Source organism: Candoia aspera, chromosome 5, assembly GCF_035149785.1.
Source record: "Candoia aspera isolate rCanAsp1 chromosome 5, rCanAsp1.hap2, whole genome shotgun sequence".
Lineage (NCBI taxonomy): Eukaryota > Metazoa > Chordata > Lepidosauria > Squamata > Boidae > Candoia > Candoia aspera.
In genome coordinates, this window is record NC_086157.1 from 95,639,610 (window position 1) to 95,659,078 (window position 19,469).

At 40.1% G+C, this 19,469-nt stretch overlaps 2 protein-coding genes across 6 annotated transcripts in view; both read left to right on the plus strand.

Moving 5' to 3' along the window:
• Positions 1–10,731, plus strand: part of SPATA13 (spermatogenesis associated 13) — a 91,077-nt gene extending 80,346 nt beyond the window's left edge. For all 4 annotated transcript variants that reach the window (XM_063305760.1, XM_063305762.1, XM_063305761.1 and 1 more), the window contains 2 exons: positions 793–6,390; positions 9,620–10,731. In XM_063305760.1, the coding sequence (XP_063161830.1) occupies positions 793–974 (182 nt within the window). In that variant the 3' untranslated portion in view covers positions 975–6,390; positions 9,620–10,731. The remainder of the gene's footprint in view (positions 1–792; positions 6,391–9,619) is intronic.
• Positions 10,732–13,166: 2,435 nt separating this feature from the next.
• LOC134498386 (complement C1q and tumor necrosis factor-related protein 9A-like) lies at positions 13,167–18,232 on the plus strand. 2 transcript variants are annotated; one of them, XM_063304462.1, is made up of 4 exons: positions 13,167–13,325; positions 13,693–13,859; positions 15,656–15,718; positions 17,086–18,232. In XM_063304462.1, the coding sequence occupies exons 2-4, from the start codon at positions 13,694–13,696 to the stop codon at positions 17,880–17,882; spliced, it is 1,026 nt and encodes a 341-aa protein (XP_063160532.1). In that variant the 5' UTR covers positions 13,167–13,325; position 13,693; the 3' UTR covers positions 17,883–18,232. The 2 variants fall into 2 exon arrangements, with proteins under 2 accessions (XP_063160532.1, XP_063160533.1); XM_063304463.1 differs by lacking the exon at positions 13,167–13,325 and adding an exon at positions 15,010–15,093 and having other exon boundaries at positions 13,769–13,859.
• The last annotated feature ends 1,237 nt before the right edge of the window (positions 18,233–19,469 follow it).

Below are 19,469 nucleotides of genomic sequence, written 5' to 3' on the forward strand. Positions count from 1 at the left end.
GACTCTGGATACATGGGGTACCTAGCAGGTGGAACAGGTGATGATGAACCTGTGATTTATATGGTGCTGAACTATGATTCCCACAGCCCACTCACTGTATTAGTTAATATGCTTAATTTTCTAGGTTTATACAATAATTTAACTATAAGCTAACCAATGTACTCTGTTTGCATAACACTTTAAGCACAGAAGAAATTAGCGGTGGTTAAACAAGTTGTGTGAATGCATTTGCTTTGTCTTTAAAAGACTTGGTTAAGCATGTTGTGTGAAATCAGCCTCCTTGTGAGTCCTGTTCTCTGAATCAGCCAGGTTGTAGTTCCATGAAAACTAGTGTGTCACGGGCAATGGTGACTCAAGAAAACATGCTATTTGAGGTAGGAGAAGGACTGCCACTTGAGTAGAAAAGAGGATCTCCCAGTTTCCCCTCTTCTGTTGTTCCATTGCCCCATAATCTCTCTAACACCATTATTCTCTGGCTGTTGTAATACTCCCATTCTTAATGCTGTCACTCTTAATGGTTCGGATGGGGTCATCAGTGTGACACATTACAAAATGGTCATTTCAGCAGCAAATTACTGTGGAAAATCAGGCAGCTTAGGCATAATGAATAAACTGTTGTGGACAGCAAAGGGGGTTGGCCCCAATTTACTGTGTACCCTCTTTAATCCCTGGAATTTTGCCTAATGGTGCAACTGGCTCTGGCCTTAGATTCCCATTCCCTGATGTATAGCAAAAAGTGTCGTGTGAACTGCCCCTGAATTGTAATCTTTGGATATTGTTTTCCTTCTACAGGTGTCAGCTATAATGGATGCCCTGTGCCACCACCACACCAAAGTTTACATCCTATCCATCAGCGTCATGTTACGGTGCCCACTAGTATTCCACAGCAGCAGGTGTTTGCCCTGGCAGAACCAAAGCGGAAACCATCACTTTTCTGGCACACTTTTAACAAACTGACGCCATTTAAGAAATGAATTACCCAAGGCCCATGGACTGGACCTGGAAGGCCATCTGGAAAAGGGGAACAATTTGCCAGCAAATATTTTGTTGGTCCAGTTGGAAAACTTGAATTCTGTTCTGGAGAGAAGAAATTGGGCTCTATTCCTGATTTTCCACCATAACCTTCACTGAACAACATGAAGTATACATGGGTTATTGAAGGAGGTAGTGAATGATCTGAAGTGAATATGGTCCTGAATCAATAAACAGACTGATAGGGGAGCTGCCACTTGACCACAATAGCAAATTGCTGCTATCTCAGAAAGTGGCATGTGCCACCCTTGTACCAAAGGAATGGTTAAAAACTCTTAAGTCATTTTGCCAGGCTTAATAATGAATGGATTGGCCAAATTTAGAAATAAGAAGGATAGCCTTTCCCCCTTTGTACAGAATTTTGCAAAAGGTGGTATCCTCCCTATGGATCTTATATGATCAAGTTGTCGCTACTGAGAAAGCTGCTCAGTTCTTCCTATTTGTCTTTGTTTGCTGTGTTTTTCTGTTAAGTGGGAGTAAGACTTCCTCCAAGGCATATTCATGGCAAAAGGAAGAAAATGTGAACTTAGTGTCATAAATAGATGAACATGCATTTTTATATGAAGAAAGGCCCCTATGGACTGTGGGTAGAATCTTACCAAAACCGGTACTTTGCTGCATGCATTATCTGCTCATCGAGAAACTGATTTCATTTTATTTTGTTACCTGTAGCTCTTGAGCCTATGAAAATTGCATCTTTGGTTTCCAGTGAACCTGCTTGTACTGTATGAAAAATGAAAGTGTTTTTTTATGTTAGGAGTGCCTTAAATGGCACCAGTCTGACTATACAAAGATAAGAATATGAAAAAAAAAGCAACCTGAGAGACTTTTCACTCAATCCCATAAATATACTCATTCCATCTGGTTTGTGGGATTTCCGACAAAAAGGACTTTAGACAGTTTCCAACATGATATTTTTATGTGGTTACTCTTAGGTGCATCAGACAAGCAAGAAGAGGCTTAGCAATTATTTCTCTGGCATTATATTAAGAGTATCCAACACTAGGACCATCTGGTGACATTAGAAATGAATTTTGATTAAACTTGGTAGAAACATGGTCTATTTATGGAATATTAAAATGATATGTCCTTGTTTTGATTTGGTTTGTTCTCTTCTGTGAAATGAAATTGTTTTTTAACATGGGGTTGCCAAAAATATGCTCCTTGGAGAAAACTATCATAAATTAGAGTTTATGGCACGCCATTGGTCCCCCTCTCTGCTGGAGTCATATATTGCTAATGCTTACAGTAAAATACGGGATCTTCAGAATAGGATGGGATATATGGTTTGCAATTAGCATTAAGCCATAACAGGTGTGTTCAGTTTAGCCTGTTGCACTAACCCAGCCTCTGCAGTTTGTAAACCATGGCTCGTGGCTCAATCTATTGAGCATACCCAGCCAATTGTGATTTTTTCAATAAACCACGGTTTACAAAACTACAGCTCAGAGCAATGTATGAGCTCTGAAACAAATTCAGGGATGTTTATGTTATTTTTGCTACGAAGGTTGGTTTGGGGTATGTGTGTGCACTTTTTTAAAAAAAAGCAGGATCAGCCTTTTCTAGATATGTTGGACTGCAATTTCTTAGCCAGCATGGCCCAAAGGAAAGGCTAGACTGTATGAAGGGCCATGATTTCACCCAGATGAGATGAAATGTAAAATAAGAATTTGAGTCCACTCCTGAGCATAGTTGCTAGGTAGTAAACCCTTTTGATTTCATCGGAACTTACTTCTGAGCAGACGTGGCTTGGAGAGGTTGCCATCCAGCCAAAGTGCAGCATTTCTCAGTCTTCGCTTCAACAGACATGCTTCAGTATTAAAGACTGAACTTAGGGAGATTCAGCAGTTCCAAAGTTTGGCTGCATTGTGCCGTGGTCTGTACATATGTACACACATACAGTGTTACAATGATTTTTAACAATTGGCAGCTTCAGCAGTAGACAATAAAAACTATGTCTCTGATATGATAAAAATGCTAATAGAAGATGGATCTGATTAGCTCTGACTACAGATATATTGAAAGGAATTGGTGCACCTACATTTTTCATACTGCTAGAAATGTCTTTCTTTACTAACAAGAATGTTTAAACACGAGCAGATAGCTTTTAATAACAGGCATGCTAGATACAGTATGTCTCTGTACATAGCATAGAAAATCCAGCAAAACAGTCCTTCTTCCCTCCAGATGTGCTGGATTTTGACTCTAATCCCAACATAGCATTAGCACTGGATTAGGGAAGCTGAAGTTTTAATTCATCTGGAGAGCACTGGGCTGGGAGGGGATGCTTTAAAATAGTTTTGGTGCTCAGCTGAATTGTTCATTGTGCTGTTCATACTTGCTTTTGATACTAGCCCCTTTTCCCCCAAAGATGTTACTTTTTCTAAAAAAAAAATTGCAATAGCGATTGCCATTTCATACGAAAACAAGTATCTTCTTAATAGCCATGTTTTGCAAGAACAAGTAGTGAATGTGTGCACAAAGAAACGTGGCCATGCAAGGACATTGGAACTTGTCTTGCATCATTCGTATTTTTAAAATGTGCCCCTAAAATTATGTCTAACAACTGGGACTTGTAACAAAATATTATAATGTATTTTAGATGGATAAGTAACCATTCGTGCCTGGGGCTCACACTGCGTTAAAAGGATTTTTTTGCAGCTGAGTGGTGCAGGGGATATGCCTGGGATGTGATGGTGTCATCAGAAGATACCAGAATTTTTAATTGTTTTGGCAGGTTCCAAATTGGGCAAGTTTTCTTAATATTAATAGATGCATTAAGTGTATTGGAAGTTTAATATATCTATTTCCTTTTATTCCCCACCAAACATCAGAAGTCACAGCATTTTGTTTATGGTGGTTTGCAGCCACACTTCAGTGCTGTGATTTTGGGAGTATTGAGGGCAATGTTTCTCAACCTTGGCAACTTTAAGATGGGTGGACTTCAACTCCCAGAATTCCCCAGCCAGTAAGGCTGGCTGGGGGATTCTGGGAGTTGAAGTCCACCCATGTTAAAGTTGCCAAGGTTGAGAAATACTGATCTAGGGGGTTATGAGGCATAGCTTGACTACCTCTCATCATAATAAAATATCGAAACAGCCATGCTTTTCTCCAGGAAGACCTACTCCTCACTGTCTCCTGTTTCTTCCCCAGATGACAGACAACATTCAATAGCTATTAAACATAGCTTTACCCTGTTTAGATGGAGGGACTGCTATGTTATATTTACAGGAAGAGGCCTTCATTTCTATTGGCACTCTTTCTTAGTTCAGTACGAGCGGTAGTAATGGATATCCACTATTTTGCCTAGACAAAAGAGAAAGAGAGGGGTAGAACACCATCCTCTATTCTCTGCATGATTGTGCCCAGTTTCTTTTTCAGTAAACACTGCAGATTTAGTGGTTGAGATGAGCAGAACACTTGGAATTTGTTTGCAGATGCACTGATATTGTATGGTAGTCCTTTGGGTTCAAAGAAGACACTCTGTCGTGCATTTCATCTGTGGACATGGAGGTGGCTCTGCAGTCCCAGTCTGGAAGCACAGAGTCTAACACAATGGGGGCACTGGGAGTTCATCATTGTAGTAGCTGCTGGTCTGATTCTGTGATGCCGCTCAGGGTTTTCTATCACCTGTCTTCAAAGCTGGTGGAGGCTTCATAGCACAGGGCTCACCAGAAGGTTCTGTCAGCAGCTGCAGCTTCTGGTTCCCTTGGCTGAATGTCACAGTGGCATAGGGTTTCTTTCAGAGCATCTTTCTAGTGCTGTGGTCCTGAGGTCTCTTCCCAGTCTCCAGTTCAACATAGAGCAACTGGTGAGGCATACAGTGGTTTTTTTTTTTTTCTGTGTCAGAAGCATCTACCAAGGCGCTTCAGTATTGAAAGGATTTGCCGGTGATGTCACCGTTGCCGGGGGACACCCAAGGGGGCTCCTTTCATGTCCCTGTTATTTTCCCACCAAAGTGGTACCTATTTATCTACTTGCATTTCCATGCTTTCGAATTGCTAGGTTAGCAGGAGCTGGGACAAGTTGATGGGAGCTCACTCCATCACGCAGCTCATGCTCTCAGGTTTCGAACTGCCGAGCTGCCAACCTTAATGGTCCTCTTGACTCAGCGTCTTAACCACTGCACCGCCATGGCCCCTTACAGTGGTCATCCATTCTGATGATGTGTCCCATCCACTGCATCTGGGCTCTGATAATCACTGATATTACATTCTTCAGAAAACCCTCAAAGATTACAAAGAGAGGGAAATCATCCCGTTCATATTATGCAAGAACAATGCTGTGCTCAGCATTTTGCTTGGCAAACTGTTTTGGTTAATGCTCCTCTTAACTGGCTTTTTGCAGCCTAATTTTTCACTGTATGAGGAAAAGCTTTTGCAGCTTGTGAGAGTATTTGAAGAGAGCATTATTAGGCTTTTTTCAATAATAACAATAATTTGGTTTGGAATGCTCCAAAGACCTGATAGGGATGATCAGGGTTTAGATTATTACAAGAACATTTTATAAGAACTCTTGTAAGCTATTTACTCTAACAAGTTAAGCTCCTAACATTTCCTGGGTGATGTTATGGTCATGTTGTGCTGGTTAAGATCTAAAAAGCTGCTTAAAAGGTTTTTTTATCTTGTTTTCTACTTTTCTCCCCACCCCTTACCCAAAGCATAATAATTTCTGTAAATTTTTCCTAGCAATTTCAATTTTCTTACATCTCAAAACCCTGATTTCAAAAATGTACTGCCAACTGAACACAGCTCTCATTTCAGAAATACAAAGCCAAACATGCAAAGTTAACTGACTGAACCCGACTCTGGTCTGTATGGAAATTAAAATACATTTCAGAATGTTGTGTTTCCAGTTCCCTACAAACTTGGCTTGATCAGAATTTCAAATTTTAAATAGTATAGTTGACTTTAAATATGCATACCAATTCCACATAAATACAAAAAAGTGTATTAATGGCTGTTCAATTTGATTGTTGCTTGGTTTTAATTTCTTATATGCCAGCCGGTCATTGCTATGAGAGGGTGACCATATAAATTGATATAAATAAATCACAGAATTGAATATTGAGCTTCAATGCACCGTGCATGGTTTTAAATTTCTCAAATTTGTGCAAACTTGAATTTCCAGATATTATAGAATCAACTTCTATTATCCAGGACAATAGCCATGCTGGTTGGGTATGGACAACACCTGGGGAGCCACTGTTATGATGATTGAAGGCTATTTTTGCTGCAGGACTCTGTTGTAATAACAGTCTCCTTGTGTGAATGAAATGAAATGAAAGACAGAAAAGAAAACCCTTTCTGCTTCCCTTGGGAAAAGCTAGTGCCAAACTCTGAATCCCTAGTTTATTTTGTTGTTGTTTATTCGTTTAGTCGCTTCCGACTCTTCGTGACTTCATGGACCAGCCCACGCCAGAGCTTCCTGTCGGTCGTCAACATCCCCAGCTCCCCCAGGGACGAGTCCGTCACCTCTAGAATATCATCCATCCATCTTGCCCTTGGTCGGCCCCTCTTCCTTTTGCCTTCCACTCTCCCTAGCATCAGCATCTTCTCCAGGGTGTCCTGTCTTCTCATTATGTGGCCAAAGTATTTCAGTTTTGCCTTTAATATCATTCCCTCAAGTGAGCAGTCTGGCTTGATTTCCTGGAGGATGGACTGGTTTGATCTTCTTGCAGTCCAAGGCACTCTCAGAATTTTCCTCCAACACCACAGTTCAAAAGCATCGATCTTCCTTCGCTCAGCCTTCCTTATGGTCCAGCTCTCGCAGCCATATGTTACTACAGGGAACACCATTGCTTTAACTATGCGGGCCTTTGTTGTCAGTGTGATGTCTCTGCTCTTAACTATTTTATCGAGATTTGTCATTGCTCTTCTCCCAAGGATTAAGCGTCTTCTGATTTCCTGACTGCAGTCAGCATCTGCAGTAATCTTTGCACCTAGGAATACAAAGTCTTTCACTGCTTCTACATTTTCTCCCTCTATTTGCCAGTTATCAATCAAGCTGGTTGCCATAATCTTGGTTTTTTTGAGGTTTAGCTGCAAGCCAGCTTTTGCACTTTCTTCTTTCACCTTCATCATAAGGCTCCTCAGTTCCTCTTCACTTTCAGCCATCAAAGTGGTATCATCTGCATATCTGAGATTGTTAATGTTTCTTCCAGAGATTTTAACTCCAGCCTTGGATTCCTCAAGACCAGCTTGTCGCATGATGTGTTCTGCATACAAGTTGAATAGGTAGGGTGAGAGTATACAGCCCTGCCGTACTCCTTTCCCAATCTTAAACCAGTCCGTTCCGTGGTCTGTTCTTACTGTTGCTACTTGGTCGTTATACAGATTCTTCAGGAGGCATACAAGATGACTTGGTATCCCCATACCACTAAGAACTTGCCACAATTTGTTATGGTCCACACAGTCAAAGGCTTTAGAATAGTCAATAAAACAGAAATAGATGTTTTTCTGAAACTCCCTGGCTTTTTCCATTATCCAGCGGATATTGGCAATTTGGTCTCTAGTTCCTCTGCCTTTTCTAAACCCAGCCTGTACATCTGGCAATTCTCGCTCCATGAACTGCTGAAGTCTACCTTGCAGGATCTTGAGCATTACCTTACTGGCATGTGAAATGAGTGCCACTGTTCGATAGTTTGAACATTCTTTAGTGTTTCCCTTTTTTGGTATGGGGATATAAGTTGATTTTTTCCAATCTGATGGCCATTCTTGTGTTTTCCAAATTTGCTGGCATATAGCATGCATTACCTTGACAGCATCATCTTGCAAGATTTTGAACAGTTCAGCTGGGATGCCGTCGTCTCCTGCTGCCTTGTTATTAGCAATGCTTCTTAAGGCCCACTCAACCTCACTCTTCAGGATGTCTGGCTCTAGCTCACTGACCACACCGTCAAAGCTATCGCCGATATTGTTAACCTTCCTATACAGGTCTTCTGTATATTCTTGCCACCTTTTCTTGATCTCTTCTTCTTCTGTTAGGTCCTTGCCATCTTTGTTTTTGATCATACCCATTTTTGCCTGGAATTTACCTCCAATGTTTCTAATTTTCTGGAAGAGGTCTCTTGTCCTTCCTATTCTATTGTCTTCTTCCACTTCCGCGCATTGCTTGTTTAAAAATAATTCCTTATCTCTTCTGGCTAACCTCTGGAATTTTGCATTTAATTGGGCATATCTCCCCCTATCGCTGTTGCCTTTTGCTTTCCTTCTTTCTTGGGCTACTTCTAGTGTCTCAGCAGACAGCCATTTTGCCTTCTTGGTTTTCTCTTTCTTTGGGATGTATTTTGTTGCCGCCTCCTGAACAATGCTGCGAACCTCTGTCCAGAGTTCTTCCGGGACCCTATCTACTAAGTCCAGTCCCTTAAATCTATTCTTCACCTCCACTGCATATTCCTGAGGAATATTCGTGAGCTCATATCTAGCTGATCTGTGGGTCTTCCCTAATCTCTTTAGTCTGATCCTAAATTGTGCAAGAAGAAGTTCATGGTCTGAACTACAGTCAGCTCCAGGCCTAGTTTTTACCGACTGTACAGATGTCCGCCACCTTTGGCTGCAAAGGATGTAATCAATCTGATTTCGGTGTTGTCCATCTGGTGAAGTCCATGTGTAAAGCCGTCTCTTAGGTTGTTGGAAGAGAGTGTTTGTTATGCAGAGTGAATTGTCTTGGCAAAATTCTATCAGCCTATGTCCTGCTTCGTTTTGTTCTCCCAGGCCATACTTACCTGTAATTCGAGGTGTCATTTGACTGCCCACCTTAGCATTCCAGTCTCCTGTGATGAAAATAACATCTCTTTTAGGCGTGTTGTCCAGTAGGTGCTGCAGATCCTCATAGAACTGCTCTACTTCAGCTTCTTCAGCATTTGTGGTTGGGGCGTATATTTGGATCACTGTGATGTTAGATGGCTTGCCCTGAATTCGAATTGAGATCATTCTGTCGTTTTTGGGGTTGTATCCAAGCACTGCTTTAGCCACTTTACTATTAATTATGAAGGCTACTCCATTTCTTCTGTGGTCCTCTTGTCCACAGTAGTAGATCTGGTGGTCATTTGATGTGAAGTGGCCCATTCCAGTCCATTTCAGTTCACTGACGCCCAGAATGTCTATCTTTAATCTTGACATCTCACCAATAACTACATCCAATTTGCCCTGGCTCATAGATCTTACATTCCAGGTTCCGATGGTGTGTTGATCCTTAGAACATCGGATTCGCCGTTCACCACCAGCACCGTCGGCCGCTAGCCGTCCTTTCGGCTTTGAGCTAGCTGCGTCATCACGACTGGGGCTAGTTGAGCTCATCCTCTGTTCCTCCCCAGTAGCATTTTGACCATCTTCCGACCTGGGGGTCTCATCTTCCGATGGTATACCGACATATCTCTGGTTGTACTGATCCATTTAGTTTTCACGGCAAGAATACTGGGGTGGGTTGCCATTACCTTCCCCAGGGATCGCATTTAGTCTGACCTCTCTGTCATGACCTTCCCGTCTTGGGTGGCCCTTCACGGTTTAGCTCATGGCATCATTGAGGTGCTCAAGCTCCAGCACCACGACAAGGTAACGATCCTTTGCGGAGGCTAGTTTATTAGTAATTTATATTTTAACAAGAAAGGTGAACAATATTTCAAATTCAAAATACGTCTCAAGTTCAAATGGGTTGTTCTGATTTATGGAAGTGTCCCAAAGCTGTTCTGACCATTCTGGAAGTGTCTTAAGTTCAAAATAGGGCTGTTTTAAGTTCAAAACACAGGCAGAATAGTCTGTCCACCAGCACTGGAATATTTCCAATATGGTTGGAACGGTTATTTCAAACTAAAAACAAAGCATTTTAAACTCAAAATTGAAAATGTTGAGTTCAGAACACTTAGTGCACCACTGTTTTCTTCAAATAAGTAAGTTAGCTAGAGATTAAGTTCTCATGAACTAAACTGAAAAGCTTGGCTAACAGTATGTATTGCCATTTTATTCCCTCATGGACAGCTCTTAATTTAAGTGTTATGCAAAACAGACACCATTTGTGTTTCAGAAACCAGAATTTCTAACTTAAAATAAATCTAAAATAGAAATTGTATTTTAATATTCAAAAAGTGAAGAAGCTCAGTTGAAATTTTGTTGGAGGGCACATGTTTTTTAAATAGTATTTTAGATGCTAACCATCCAGCCAAATGATCTTAGCCATAATAAAACAATATTTTTGTCATGTGTTTTTTTCCTGAGTGTATGGAATCTGTTTATAACAGACACCTTTTGAAAAAAAATAATTTAAAACTATTAGTTTTAATACCTGTACAAGGTATTTTTTCAGCTTGTATATTTTATTTTGCAAGTGTTCTGTAACTTTTTTCTTACATATATGCTTTCTGCATCTTATAGTTGTTTCAGCCAGAGGTCATGGCTTCATTTAAAAAAAGGCTGTTGAAGCTGAAATCCAATGTATGTATATGATCCCGTCAGCCTGCTATGTATTTGCTGTAATCTCTTTGGCCAGATTTATCTGCATTAATATGTTATATCAAATGTATTTTCCAGAAATGTATATACAAATGTACATTCCTTTTATCTTCTTCTAACTTTATATTTTAATGTGCGTAACATTTACCAGCTGTGTCTTATATAAATGTCACTGTACATTTTAATTTTTTTGTGATTTTCACAGTGCATGAAGTGAACTTTAAAAAATGGAGTTTATTGACAGCAAAAAGGAAGTGTTTTTATTTATTTGGCCTACTTCTATCTACTTTAAAAAAACATTAAGAATGTTCTAAGTTTTCATAGAATGCATAGTGCATAAATTTTAAGTGCCTTGTTTGCCATGTCCAATTTAAATGAACTAAGAGGCATTCATTCCACATTCTACATTCATATCGCTACATTCACATGTTATATTGTCATAACTGCTTTTGCCTAAGCATGACGTGTAAATCCAGGCATGTGCTCTATAAACTGTGATCTATGACTTAATGTTTTGTGAATCCAGCCAGCTGTGCTGTTTGATAAACCACAGTTAAACTCTTTGTGTGTGTGTGTATGTGTGTGTGTGTCATAGTGACTAAGAAAGGGAGAGGAACAGTTTGAGTTTTCACTAAAATTACTCCTTTGCCATCAGCCTACTGCTTAACACCAAGAAACAATTTCACAACGAATACTTTGCATGAGAGGCATTGCTTCCTGCTATCAGGTGCAGACCACTGAATCTTGGAGCTATTTCTCTGACATAAGGAAAGAATAAGGGGTCATTCTCACATGCCTCTACTGTGATATGATGATGCCTCATGAACCATTTTTATATTAGGTCCTCAAGATACTGCCTTATTTCATCTCCAGCCCACAGGAGAGGCAACGTAAAACTGTATATAACTGTCCTGGCTTTAAAGTGGTGTTTTCTCTCTCCTTTTGGCCACAGGCACTATCTGTGACACTTTCTCAATTATGTAGTTGATTTAGAAAACAGGAGGAATAGCTGTTACACCCTTCATGGATATAGACATGCCTCTTCTCTCTAGTCACTGAGTACTGCCCTCCATCTCAATTTTTGCTGACACCACAGGAGAGACTGGATGCCTAGCTTCCACAGAGGTATCTACCTGTATAATGCCTGGCTGATGCTTTGGAAAAGACCAGACAGCCACTACAGGAACTCTTTATACATACCGGTTTAGTGCTGTTTAGAAAATGCATTGCTCCTGTTTTTTAAACACAAGTTATAGCTCCTTTGAATAGCCCTAGACCTGTGTTTCTCAACCTTAGCAACTTTAAGATGTGTGGACTTCAACTCCCAGAACTCCCCATACTGGCTGGGGAATTCTGGGAGTTGAAGTCCACACATCTTGAAGTTGCCAAGGTTGAGAATCACTGGCCTAGGTCAATATTCAGAAATAGCCTCCTAATTACTACAAAAGTGTTATTATTTATGCTCCTATTAGCTTCTCTGCCATGCAATCTAATGTACCGTGTCATTTGGTTCACTGTTGATAACAGCCTAGAAGAGGATTTTGTGTGAAAACATTCCCAAAGGCATTTGTTGATAAGGAATTTTCTGTCATATCTAAAATGACCACAAGAGAGCAATATAGATTTTGAAGACTGCATTTTTTTGTTTCTGTGTTCTGAATATGCTATCACTGCCTATTTATGAGGCTGATTATGTATTAACGAGTCTCTCCCTTTTTGGAAAATGGTTATATATTACCCCAGTTGAAGTTCTGGTGGAATAAAAGTGGCCAGCTTTGAGCTTCTAATTTCTTTTGTCTCCAATTGCAAAGGAAGGACTTTTTGCTTGTCTTTAAGTCTTCAGTCTCTTATTTCCTATTGACAAAGTGATTTGTTCAACTTCCCCCAATTTTCATTGTCAAGCCATTTAATTCTCCAGAGATTTCTGAAGAACTCTACCATAACCAACAAACTAAAGGATTTGAATAATCCATTGAGGTGGTATTATAATTGCTAAGAATGTTTTGGATTAAATCAGACCCCAAAAATAGAGATCCAATGGTTGGGGGTTCCTTGTTCATATGTTATCTTTTATTTCAAGACATTTGGGGTAGGAAAGGAAGAATAGCTGTTACACCCTTCATGGATATAGTGTCATTATATACTGTGGTTGTTAGGTAGCACTCGATTAAGTTCTATCTGAGTGAAATCAGAAGGTCCATATAGCAATTCTGGGAGATGAGGAAAAAAATCATGTCTGGCTTTCTGATTGGAACAATCACTTTCATTACATGAATTAAGCTCCCTTTTTAGAGTACCAAATGCATTTACTGGCTACTCTGAATCAGAATTGTGATCCTGGGATGATGTAGTAAGGAAGTTGTTTTTGCCTTTAACACCTTGTACAATCTTATTCTTTTGACCATTATCTCCTTTCTGTTTCGTAGTATAATAGAACAGCTCTCCACCTAAATAAAATATACATCCTTTTTTCAGAGGGGGCAAGGATCTGTTTCCCATGCAGAAACATACATACAAGGAAACATACATACAGGGAAACAGATCAGTACAATTGCATAAGCCAACATTGCTTTGAAGCCCCTGTTGTGTAGAAGGTGATACAACACTGTGCAGTTAATATCAGCCTTTGGTAGTTTGCTGATGATTAATATTTAAATGCTAAAATCATTCCACATCAACATCTTGGCATTAATCATTGAACATATCTGAAGACTGAATAACACCCTTTGGAACTTAGTAACCAACCAAATGATTATCCTTATTTCTCCTTCACATACAACCATTGCAGGAAGCTACAATATGTCTGAAAACATTATCCATCTGGGCAGTGGTAAATAAAGGTAAGTCTTGAATGCAAACTGTTACTATAATTCAAATAATTGATTATGTAAGAATCAGCCTCCTTTAGAAAACCTATTATGCCTTGCACCCTGCCAGACCATTGATCCATATTATCTATGCTAGGTTTTGTCAAGCTGGTCTTACTGGTCCTACTGGCTGAAAGATAATGGAAGTTGTAGTCCAAGACTCTTGGTAGCTACCAAGTTGGGCATGGATGATGTACTAAAAGTATCTTTCTTGGTTTAGAGTAGTGGTCTTCCCAATCCTAATACCTGAAGTTTATGACTGAAATTTAGCATTTACTTTGCAAAGTGTGCTAAATACTGATTTTAAAAAAACCCAATATATTGATTCTTTCAATTGAAATTAGAATGAAACTCTGGATTCTTTTGCTGGCTGTTGCAGTCAGCACAGAAGAAATGCCAAGACAGAACAGCTGTATTGAAAGATTTCCTGGAATTCCTGGGAACCCTGGACACAATGGCTTACCGGGACGAGATGGACGAGATGGAGCAAAGGGGGAAAAAGGAGATCTAGGTATCAGGATGCTATATTGGAATGAAGTGTATGTTCAGCAATGTTTCTGAAGCATGCATAAAAGCATATTCTCAAGAAAGAATGATCAGCTCTTTGCCCGAAGCTGCAACAGTCAATCAGCAGCCTGATAGCTGACTGCTGAAGGTCATGCCAAATAGTTAATGAAAGTATTATAAAAATGTGACCTATCATTTAAATCAAGAGAAGGCTACATTGGTTTTCAAATGCTGAATGAGCTGAAGAATGCTTGGGGCTGACTGAAATGCAGAGTTCATTACCCTGTCACAATAGCAGGATCATCCAGGTGATAAACTAACAATGCCCATCTAACAGATTAATAAATGCCATCCGAATTATAGTGTCACAAGGAGTGAATGCTTGTGGTGTCCCATGTGTAGTGCACTGAATATGCACACTGGAGCTACAGTATTGCCATTCAAGGCATTGCCTCATTGACACAAGGAGGAGATGCCGAGGGTCACTGCCAGTGACTGAGTTAAGTACATAAACATGTTAAATACCAACACAAGGAAGAAGTGGTCTGATTCAGACAACACGCTAAGCTATGGTTTGTTTAACTATGTTTTATTCAATTAACCATCATTACCTAAGTTCATATAACATGCTAAGCCATAAAATTACTGATTAAATCTGTTTGATTTCTATCCTGCTTTTCCTCCAGGAACCTTTGACAGTGTATCTGGCACTCTTTCCTTTAATTATGCCACACAACAACATCCTTTTGAGATAGGCTGGGTTGAGAATGACTGACTCAAAGTCACCAGTAAATCTCCACTGATGGGTCTCCCAAGTCTTAGCCCAATACTTTTATCCTTTACAGTATATCACACTGATACTCACTATACGGTGAAGAAAATACAGTATCTTAGTATGCACAAGACATTAAGCCGAAACCAAACCATCTCATTATGGCTTTGGCCAGATATGTAACACAGGGCAGTAAGTATTGTCTGCTTCTTTGATTCAATTTCTTCGTCATTTAATCACTGATGTCAGCCCCACTAGGTAGACCAGACAAAGAAATCAACTCCACAGGAATTCTAGCACTATACTTTATTGAGACAGGCTCTAATAACAGAATCTTGCAAGTCTGATTGTGCTGTAGTTCTTCCTCTTCCTTAAACTCCAGTGAATTAGGGAGCTATCTGTCTGAACTTCTGAATGTTATCTCATTTTTCTGGACTTAAAGAATGTTTCAGCCTTCTTTGCCTAGGTAACAGTTTTTGATTTTCTGTCAAGGTCATCTCCCTTACTCTCTATGAATTGCCACCTCTTTTGAGCATATAATATTGTATGAACTGAGGACCGAAAGTAAATAATCAAGGCTGAACTGCAGTATGTATTAAACAGTGCACACTGGAGGGGTTCTCACCAAGATGGTGGGTGCCTCGCCTGCAGGCTAAAGGAATGCGCTGATATTTATGCATTACAGGACAAGGAAATGATGTAAGCATACATATTAATATGATGATGCAGGCATACATGCATATTCATAAGCAATAGATCTCAAGTTATTTTCTGCTCTACTTACCTACTCTGAAGAAAGCCATTGTCTTAGTGGGAAGAAAGGAAGGAGCAACCTTCTTGAATATAGAGATTCATGGGTTTCTATGGGAATGTCCTGATAAAAGTTAGCAAAAACTGCAGAAGCTGGTGTGAGATAGCTCCCAAGGTTGTTGCCACATTCCTTTATGTTTCAATTTGGTTTAAATGGGGCCATTCATCTGAAAACTTATTTTCCTCACAGAACAAATGCTGTATTTTGCTACTATTAGGTGAGCCAGGAAATCCGGGAAAACCAGGCCGAGATGGCATCAGTGGAAATAAGGGAGAATCAGGTAGGAGCCAAAGCTGGTCTCACCCAAAATATGAGGATGTGCTTATCCATGGTAATGTTCTGTGATTAGGTGCTGACTGTGATACATACAATACATACAACAACCTGTACTTTGTTGCAGCAATATGGCTGTTGATCCAGGAGCTACATAATAATTTATTTAAAATATTTATTATAACCTCATAGCCAAACTATACAAAATGTCATTTTACAATCCAATCAAATGAGCAGCAGTATCTACAAAACCACTCACTGACAATCATCCTGTCTGACACAAAGGCACATTTTATAAAAGGCCAGAAAAATGGGTTCTATCAGCCTTCCCGACATCTCCAGTTATGGTAGATTTAGGCCCTCCAGCAGGGACTAGGATGAGGGAAGCTGAGGCCCATCAGTTCCTTCTCCTCACTCACTCCATAGGAAGGAGATTCAATGCACCAATGCTGGGACTGGCATGATGTCTTGCCAGTTACAGGAGTATCACTGCAGGTTGGAAGGCTTAGCATACAGTGCTGGTCATGACTTGGGCCATTCATCAGAGTACCTTTCATACCGAGAGCATATTTGACCTCCTGTCAGCATTGTGATGTTCCAGCTTAATCTTGTACTCTTCTAGTGGTAGAGTCTTCAGCACATAATGTCACCTTGGATGTCATGGGCCAAGAGGTTATTTAGTAGAGTTGTTCACCACTTTAGATTTAGTTCTAGAAAGGCACTTTTATGCACATGGGCAAGAACTTATCACCTGTCTTGAACTCTTTAAAGCAGTGTATTTTTTGGCCCAGGATTGCATGGCAGCTGCACAGCCCTCTTATGTTTCTATTAAGCCATGACACTGCATTAAACACAGTCACTGTGAAAAAAGATTAGATCATTTTCTGCCATCAGACCTTAGGTTGGGGTACAAAAACTAACTTGGTCAAGAGCCTGGATTTGGTTCCTGACCAGCCCCAGCAGGCCTAATGGTGTCAAGGAGTTTTAGAAGGAAAAAAACACACATCCTGGACAAAGACCCCAAAGACCCCAATTCTCCAACCTTTTGCATTCTGATGTGTTGGAACTACTACTGGCTGGGAATTGTATTCCCAACACATTTAGAAGGCATCCAGGAAGTCAGTTGTAGTTTGAGACTCTCTCATTTCATATATGTTTGCTTTGGGAACCCTAATCTCTTCTGCTTTCTCCTCCTCCTCCTCCTGAAAAATCAAAGGTAGTCTCATCTCATCTGCTCCTGGTTTTGTGTTAGCTAATATAGAAATAACAAATGTCTCTTCCTATTATCTTGGATTTCTGCTTTCATCCATCAGTTGATATATACTCTCACAATTCTGTAAAAGATTAACTGCATTGTCTTTACTTTCCATTTAGGGGCTGATGGCAGAGTTGAAGAAAAAGGAAACAAAGGTGATAAAGGAGAGCGAGGCTGGCCTGGGAAATTTGGGCCAAAAGGAATTCCTGGACCGGTTGGGGATAAAGGTCAACAGGGGGAGCTAGGACCACAGGGAAGAAAAGGGATAAAAGGGGACCTTGGGCCAATTGGCCCCAAAGGAGATAAAGGTGAGATTGGAATCCAAGGTGAAATAGGATTAAGGGGACCCATGGGCCCAGTGGGCCATGTGGGTCCTAAAGGAGAGATAGGAGGCCCAGGACCGAAGGGCAGTAAAGGAATTCAGGGAGAAAGGGGTTGGAAGGGAGAACGGGGAGAAAAAGGAAGTCTTGGCAAGACCCCAGTAATTGCCAAAAGCGCGTTCAGTGTGGGCCTTACCACTAAATTTCCTCCACTCAATGTTCCCATTAAATTTGACAAAGTCTTATACAACAGCTTCAACCATTATAGCACAGCAACTGGAGTATTCACCTGCCAGATCTCTGGGGTCTATTATTTTACCTACCATATCACCGTTTTTTCAAGGAACGTGAGGGTAGCTCTAGTTAAAAATGAGCACAGGATGCTCCACACTGCGGACATGTACCAAGGGGCTGAAGATCAGGCATCCGGCGGAATCATCCTAGAACTTCAGAAAGGGGACCGGATATGGCTGCAGTCCTATGGAGGGGAGACTTATAACGGATTGTATGCAGATCCAGATGATGACACTGTCTTCAGTGGCTTCCTTCTATTTAGTAGCTCAGAAGCAGCAGCATCTGTGTCATCCAGCATATAAGATGCTTGCTTGTGTTTGAATATATCACTTATATATGGCGCAGCTTAGTTTTCATGTGATGGTTCCAGCAAAGTTCATGAAGCCAAATCAAGACCTCCCAGTCAGTTTCTTGCAGAATGATGCTGAATACCACTTGCGCATTACTTTGCTTATATGGTTTTGCTATTTTTTCAGAAAATGTAGGCCCACACCAAAATTAATACAAAATTCTAATATCTTATATAACTCTTTGAATCACAGGATATAAAACATTATCTTTTCCTGTTGTTTTATTATTGTTTTAATCAAGTAAACTAATTTCAACTTCTTACAAAAAATCTTTAAACTGATGAATAAAATCACACAATCCATTGTTATATATTTATGCCTAGAAATGTTTGAATAAAGCAAAATTTGTTTCCTTCAAGATAACAAATAATCTTGGGTTTATCTTTTTTTCTCATTCCTACTGCCCTCAATCCTCAGGATAGACTTTAAGGCAAGTGATTCTTTGATCGCGTATTGCATTAAATCATGATTTGTTTTTAACCATTATTTCTTGAGTATGTTAGAAAAGCCAGAGTTGGTCTTGCAGAAAAGAAAAATAAGCATACCTTGCCTGGAAAAAATATGATTTATTTAAATATTTAGCAGCTGTTGCCCTGCAGTTTTGGATTGGTTGGGATTTGAGAAGGGCACAAAACCAAACCAGAAATAAGCCAGGAAATTGCAAAATAGGCATAATCTCCACTGGCTCATTATACTAACAACAAACCATACACTTGAATTCATTTATTGCCTTAGAACATATCATGGTTTATTTAGTGATCTATTCAGGAAGCAAACAAACAAACAAACATCCCAACTCGATGTACCCCAAGCATTTCTGAACACTGATCCAGTACAGGCATGAAAGAAGAAAACTGCTTATAATAGTGAGGAAAGGGAATGTGACCAAAATGGATGATCATGTTCTGTGTTTTTAAATTGTGCAATTCGCTTGCTTCTAGGCAGGCATACATGTTAAACTTTGCACAACAGCCTCCCCCCAGACATCCAGATGGCCTTGACCCTGTTAGCGTTTTGCAAGGCTCTGAAGACCTGTCTGTTTTAACAAGTGTTTGAGCCAGAAGGTTAGGTGAGCTTTGCTGTTGATGTGGCTTTTCATGACTGGGGTATACTGTTTACCTTGGGCATCATGGATTATTGGTTGTAGCTATTTTAATCCCTGTAAGCTGCCCAGATTCACTGTTGGGAGATGGGCAGCCATATAAATCATTTAAATGAAAATAGCTGGCACTTCACACAATTTTTGGAAATAAAACATATAATTTAGCCTTCTCATGAAAGCTGCTAATGTTGTTACTCTTTGACCTGGTCAAGAAGCTGAAAAAACTGGAATATGAAATGTAAGCTTTCCTGGGCTGGGAAGACAGTTTTGCAGAGCAGACAGGAAAGGCCTGCAGTCAGAAATTGCTGGCTAGAGTGCCTGTTTAGCAAGATGGAATTAATCATTAATCTTGACAATACTACCTAGCAATGATCATTGACTAACAGACACATTCAGGCTTGACGTTTGTTTTGCAGCTTGATCATTTAATATATTTA